Here is a 7031-nt window from a genome sequence, read left to right on the forward strand (position 1 = left end):
ATTTAAGCCCTGGTAACCTGATGCCAAAGGCCACTGTTGTAACCGCTGTGCTGTGCTGCCATTCTTAGACACTACATGTATATAACAGGGATTAACAAGGGTGGCGAGAAGTTACCAATTTTTGTTATATGTACCACAGGCACTTAAAGTACCTTATCTAATAAAATCCAATGAAGTAAGTATTAGCTCCATTTCCTACATGAAGAAACTGAGGTTCAGAGATTGAAGGCAACTTGTTAGTGGCAGAGCTAAAACCCAAACACAGACCTGCCCGGCTCCAAAGCCCGAGGTCTTTTGTTATAGCTCTTTGCTTCAAACAACTCATTTGAAACTTGTTTCTAGGCTGGGCGCGGTGGCTCACGCCTGTAATCCCAGCACTTTGGGAGGCCAAGGTGGGTGAATCACGAGGTCAGGAGATGGAGACCATCCTGGCTAACACTGTGAAACCACGTCTCTACTAAAAATACAAAAAATTAGCCAGGCGTGGTGGTGGGTGCCTGTAGTCCCAGCTACCAGGAGGCTGAGGCAGGAGAATGGCATGAACCCGGCAGGCAGAGCTTACAGTGAGCCGAGATCACACCATTGCACTCCAGCCAGGGTGACAGAGCGAGACTCCATCTCAAAAAAAAAAAAAAAAAAAAAAAAAAAAAAAAAAAAAAAAGGAACTTGTTTCTAGAGAGAAAGCAGAATGATTCTGAATGTAGTCGTTAGACAGAAAGGACTGATGGTACAGTGGTCAGTCAACCCCAAAACTTCAGTTAACATAAAAAGTCCCCATCCCTCTTACAAAGGTCACTCTAGTGACAGGATTCTCCAGGGCCACCGCCTGCTGCCTCCACCCTGCGGTGCTGCCATCCATTCGCTAGACTGCACATAAGTATTTCCCAAAGGCAGTGGATGGAAGGATCCCCTGTTCAAAATGCAGATTCTGAGGGCCTCGATCTCTACTTTAATTCAGTTAGCCTGACCTGGGCCCTGTGTAATCCTGACGCAGGTGCTCAGCAGACTGTCCGCCCCTTAAGTAGCTGTGCTTTGGACTGATGCAGAATGCTCAGGTCTGTAAAAATGATCCTGGGAAATTGAGTCAGGAGGCACCGACCATTCTTGTGCCAAGGCTAGGCTGGGAGCAGGGGAAAGCAAAGAAGTTAAAGATGCAGATGGCTGACCACAATGCAGTGCAGACAGTACTTGTCCTGGAATGCTGTGAAGCAGGGCTGTGGCCACGAAGCAGTGTGCAGTCACACATCACAGTCTGCAGGGCCTGTGTGTCCGGCCAAATGGTTCCTTTCCACCCCTGGGCAAACATCTGAGCATGGTACGGTTTTGTTTCAAACCTCCAGGCCCCCCAGTTTTGCCTCTCTGGGAATGACCCCTGCCCTGCAGGGCCCTGAGGCCACTGCATTCTCCTTCCAGACTCCCTTCCTGCCACTCCCACGCCCACCCACCCCAAAACCCACACTGAAGCCACACTTGGTGACCTCATCTCCACCCAAAATATGCCTCCACACCTCCAGGCCTTTGCCCTGCAGGAATGTCCTTGGGCCTAGGACCTGTACACCTGGCATTCAGTGCTCAGCCCTGGGCAGCCTTCCCTGGCACATGCATCCTCCTTCTCAGTAAAACCTAGCACCTTGCTCCAACTGTCCCCAGCATGGAGTCTTACACTGGGCTCTTAGAGGTAATACAGATGAATCTGTTTTTGTCAATATTTCAAAAATCTACCTGACATCCAGTGCCCTCAAGCAAGTCACCTGGACCAGGTAAAGCACCAAGTTTCCCTCTGTCTTGCTGGAATTACACCAATCAAAGCGTACTAATGAAGGGAAAAGGAAATGACTATCAAAAATGCTTGCACCTAGCAGGTGCCAAATATCCATCAAGTGGATGAACAATGAAAGAGAAATGTTTGGAGGCAAAACTTTCAAAACCAGTAATTGCATTGGAGACAATAAGAAATGGTGGCCCACTGTGTGCTTTCCCTACTGGACTGTGAGCTACTGGGGGCCACCTGGCCTTCTCTCCTCTCATCCCCCATGCCTGGCAAAGGCCTCTTGCATCCTAAGAGCTCAAAGAAGGATGCTGGATTATCTAAGGGGAGATAAACAGCATTACCTGTGCACCCTGGCATCCTAAGCAGCTCCTAGGGGGACCCTGCAGACAGAGCCACCAGAAATGACAGGGAGTGATGGGGAGAAGGGCAGATGGAAGGAAGGAAAGAGGAAGATAAGACCCCAAGGAACTCAAGCCTACAACTGAAACAGACAGACCATCTTTCCCCCAGTCCAGCACATGAGATCGTCATCATCTTTCTAGGGTCCTTTCTGCAGTGTTGTAAATACAGAGTGCTTGAACTAACAGATGTCCTGGGAGATGACAGCCAAAAACGGTGGAAGAAAGCAGTGTATTCCTGGTTTCTTACTACTATGATTGATGTTCTCACCGGCAATTTACTCACCACATCGTACTCTTAAAATCTATGCCATGATCAAATCCCATCTTTTAGGAAGTGTGAACCACCACTGCCATCTCTCCATCTTTGAGGTGTCATCCTAGCATGTGATTTTAGAGCTAGAGTGACAGCTTCCCACACATCACTCCGGGCAATGTGCACTTGCTCTTCTGGAGATAAGGAGTCATGGAAGGAATTGCTCACAGGATGTGGTCAGTTTAGCACCAGTCTGGAAGCATGGGGCTGGATGTCTTCTGTCTCAGAGGCTGACCACTCAGGGACATGGGGTCAACTGCCTGTTTGAATCAGGGTTATACCTCCTGCTAGCTGAGTGATTTCAGGCAACTTACTCAACCTTTCTAAACCTTGGTTTTTTTGTTTGTAAAGTGGGAATAATGAACAGAATCCAGTGAGATGAGGCTTAAAAGAGAAATCACATGGAATACCTTTTGCATGCAGTAAATCCTGGACTGACCAAAACTGGCTGCTATTTTTTATGAAGCAAAGTGATTGAGAGTCCAGACCTTGCAGATGGAGCATCTAGATTTAGGCCTCAGAGCTGCCGTTGTTAGCCCTGTTACTTGGGAAGTTCCTTAATTTTACTGTGCTTTGGTTTCTTCATCTATGACAAAGAAATATCAATATACCCCCTTCATCAGGCTAAATGGCATATGGGATAGTCTTCATTGGTGCCTGACACACAGTAAGATCTCAGTAAATGATTGCTATTGTACTGGTGATAGTGGTCAAAGTGAGTAGCATGCTCCTAGTAGTGCACCATTGGTCTGCTGGGTGTTAACCAGCCATCTCATTTCTACACTATGTGCTTGCTGAGTAAGGTCTGTTGCTAGCCTTGGCATTTGCAGAAATACTCAAAAGAATCTCTCCTGGAGTCTTGGGTAGCAGCAGGACAGAAGAAGCCCAAAAGTGCTTCTCCTTCCTGCTCTGCCCACAATCCATGAGTAAGAGCAACAGGACCTCAAGGCCCACACACTTCATGGTACTAAATGCAGCCTCAAAGCTTCACATTTTACTTTTATTTTTCCTAAACACTGGGTTCCTGTAACCAACTTATCTTCTGTTATGTTAAACTTTATATGCCAGCCTTGATTTGCATTACTCTACTAATTTCCTTCCCAGCAATTTGAAGTCCTTAGGCAGGATTGAGCATCTATGGGTTGGTTGCGGGGACGGGGGTGCCTGGAGAGCATCCTCTCAGAATTCTGAATGCACAAAACCTCAGCACTGTGCCTAGTCTAGAAACAGAAAAAGGGATCTTTAAGAGTGAGTAAGGAAAAGCTTGCGTCCCTACTACCCGTGGGCCCAAAATGCATTTTCTTAGCTCTAACTTGGAATCTTTGAGGAGCATAGGAGCTACGGGCAGCAGGATCCCTGCTCTCATGCAGAGCAAATGTAGTCAGAGAACAGGCACATCTACAGGTAATGTTTCTCCAGGGGCATAAGTTTGCAAAGAAGCAAGGTACCCCCTCTCCCCCCAGATAATTCTTTCGTCCTGAGCAATAGGGTAGAAATACCAAGCAAAACTAGCTGATGAGTTACACTAGCTGAATTGGACACTGGCTGCAGCAGGGAAATCAGATTCAGCCTGCCCGGGGCACTTTCTAAACCCCTATGCTGCTAAGACCACCATCTTTGTGAGCAGAGGTAGGTACAACCCAATATTGCCATCATTCCAGTACTGGCAAAAGGAAGAATTAAACTTCCCCCAAAAGTCATCCTCTGTCAAGGTGCCAGATGCTTATCTGAGAAAACAAAGGGTCATCTGTTTCTGCATGCTCCCAGCCGTCCTCCCAGAAGTCGGTACATGCCTGATATTAACAGCATCTGAACATCCAAGATCTGCCCCCTCGGGAGGCTCGCATCATCAATACCAAAGCTGGCTTTTGCAGGTAAAAGAGCCACAAGTTGGACACACTGTTAACAATTTGATAAGAAACCTGGGAGTCATCCAAAAATGCTATCAATGTCCATGTGTGACAACAGATCCCCTATTAAGTAACACAAGAGGGAACTTCAGAGAACAGAACATAAACTGCCTGTCCAGCTTTTACATAACACCCTTAGAAAAAGCAAGACGCGCATAAGCAATAATTACCAAGTTTTCAAATTTACTGCATAGACCATTGTATATTTGTAAACATCTCATAAATATTTGGGGGGGGATATTGGAAGGGACACCTGAAAACTATAAATATTTTTACATATTGTTGGACCCTTTTTTATCTGAGCACCCCCAGCAGCAGTCAAACCAGACAGTGATAGTGTAAGAGCCTATCTCACTTTATCTCAGCATTCTTCCTACATTCACCCAACAAATGTTAAATTCTACTGTGCACCAAAAACTAGTTTATCATTTCTATCACAATAATTTAATGAGGTTTTAGCCTATCTGCCAGTTAGAAACTGTCCCCATCTGATCACACAGCAATCACGAGTTTTAATGTACATTCCAAAGGTAGAAAATGGAGTAAGAGAAGGGAAAAGTGTTTTGTTTTTCCAAATGCATCAAAATCAACTGAAGTTCTCGTTCCTTCTTCCCAGTGAATAACACCAGTGTTCAGGCAGAAGGCGGGAGAGGGGGGCTTGCTTGCATCTGGGGGAGCTCATGGCCTTTTCTGATGGTGTGAATAAATACTCTGGATGAATTTAATCCCTGGTAAAGAAAAACATGCAAGAAAGGGCATTTCTTTCCATGTGTATACCCTGGGCTGCCCAGAACAGAAGTCATCTTTGACACAGCACACCTGCCATGGATGACTCCAGATTGAGGCAGAAATTCAAAGAGGGCCTCCTGTTTGGCTCGGGAGGGCTTTTCCAGAAACAAAAACAAAAACAAACAAATAAATAAATGCATGGCAAATCCAAAAAGTTCATGTAACTTTAATACTTAGAATGTGGCAGAAAACATCCATGGGCAGAGAGGGGGAGAGAATTTGGCTCACTGATGGAGGGACCAGTGCAGGCGTGGGTGCCTAGGTGACAGCAGCTCACGGGAGGCTGTGGGGTGGCTCTGAGCTGGTGTTCTGGGCTCAGATCTGAAAGAGAGATGCGACAGCTCCCTGCAGCTTGGGCCCTGGAGGTCAACGAGCGGTGGGTCCCTGAGCGCACGGAGGAGGATCAGACATCTCTGAAAGAACCTGCGCCACCACCCCTTCCTCTTTTCGGGATCGCTGTTCCCAGTGCCAGCCGCTCAAAGCCACCCTGGGCATTTCACGGCTACCCCTGGAGGGCCTCCGCCCGCAAAGCGGACATCGACTGGACACAGAGCTCCAGGGTGTGTGTATCCCACCCCGGGCTGCAGCCCCTTGACTTCTCAAGCCTCCGCAGCAACAGTTTCTCAGCAGGAGAAGCGCCGTAAACGCCCACTGGGAAAACGCTCAGCAGGACCACGGGCGCTAAAGCCAGGGACACGGAAGGAGTCTGGCCCTGGGCACAGCGGGGAGGAATCGGAGACGGGGCCAGGGGTAAAGACTTCCAACGTGGGCCTTAAAGATCACACAGAAGGAGAAACTTCCCGAAGGCACGGGCTAGGGTGCGCGTCCCTGTTTAAAGGTGCAACCCTGGATCCCCCGGGCAGGTGGTGCGGGGCTGGCGACAGGCGCGGGCCGGGTGAGACCCGGGAGCAGGTCTCAGCCCCGGCGCGCGGGGGTCGCTCCACGCCTAGGGTCCCAGGAAGGAGAGAGGAAGGGTCTTTCATGGTCCAGTAGGACACGTTGCGGGCACTTGGCGGGGAAGGGACCTCGAACCCAGGCCCCAGTGGGAAGCGGCGGCGCAAACTAAGTTAGGGCACAGAAAGGCTTGGTCGGTGGGTCCCCCGCGTCAGCGCGCCCTGCCCGCGGTGCGCCACTACTTACACGAAAACTCCGAAGAGCAGGGCTCGCACCCCGATCTCAATGGCCAGCTCCCGCATGGTGCGGCCGGAGCAGCTCCCACGGCGACAGCTGGTGCTCTCCGCGGCTCCCGCAGCTCGGCCGGCGCCGACTCGCCAGACCCAGGGAGGCGAGGGAGGCGCGCTCCAGGCCGCGGGCGGGGGCGGAGGCGGGCGCCGGGCGGGGGCAGGCGCCGGGGAGGGCTCAGCCTAAACCTCGCGCCTCGGGTTCCGGGGCTCCTGGAAGCCCCGCCGGCCGCTCGCGATGCTGCGGACCCCGCGTCCTAGTGCGGAGCCGGTGCCGCCTCGGGGACTCCCGGCTCCCTCTCCCCAGGAGCCGCCTCCGCGTCCTGGGCCCGCGCCGGGCACCCGCGGCCCGGGAGGGGAAGCCCGGGGAAGCCCCACCGCCGTCACCGCCTCCCTGCGCGCTCCCCGCCTCCCCCGCCAGTGGGCGGCCCCTGGGCTCCGCGCCCGGGCGGCGCGCTCGCCGGGGCTCTGCCCGCGGCCCCTCTGCAGCTCCTGGTCCTGCCTCCGACTCCCGCTGTCCGGGCTCTCGCTCCCTGGCACAAGCACGCACGTGGGCATGTAGTGGACGATCGCTCTGGGGATTCTCCAGGGCTCAGGGCAGCCGTGGCCAATCTCGGTCCCTGCTGAGGAGCGCTCCCTTCCTCCGGTGTTCGGCCCTCCCTGCAC

At 51.5% G+C, this 7031-nt stretch overlaps 1 protein-coding gene across 3 annotated transcripts in view; it reads right to left on the bottom strand.

Annotated features, from left to right (window-relative positions):
- Window positions 1-6826, bottom strand: part of PLPP4 (phospholipid phosphatase 4) — a 146586-nt gene extending 139760 nt beyond the window's left edge. For all 3 annotated transcript variants that reach the window (XM_030806270.1, XM_030806263.1, XM_030806259.1), the window contains exon 1: window positions 6325-6826. In XM_030806270.1, the coding sequence (XP_030662130.1) occupies window positions 6325-6380 (56 nt within the window). In that variant the 5' untranslated portion in view covers window positions 6381-6826. The remainder of the gene's footprint in view (window positions 1-6324) is intronic.
- Between the last annotated feature and the right edge of the window lie 205 nt (window positions 6827-7031).

This window comes from Nomascus leucogenys, chromosome 3, assembly GCF_006542625.1.
Source record: "Nomascus leucogenys isolate Asia chromosome 3, Asia_NLE_v1, whole genome shotgun sequence".
In the NCBI taxonomy this organism is placed as follows: Eukaryota; Metazoa; Chordata; class Mammalia; order Primates; family Hylobatidae; genus Nomascus; species Nomascus leucogenys.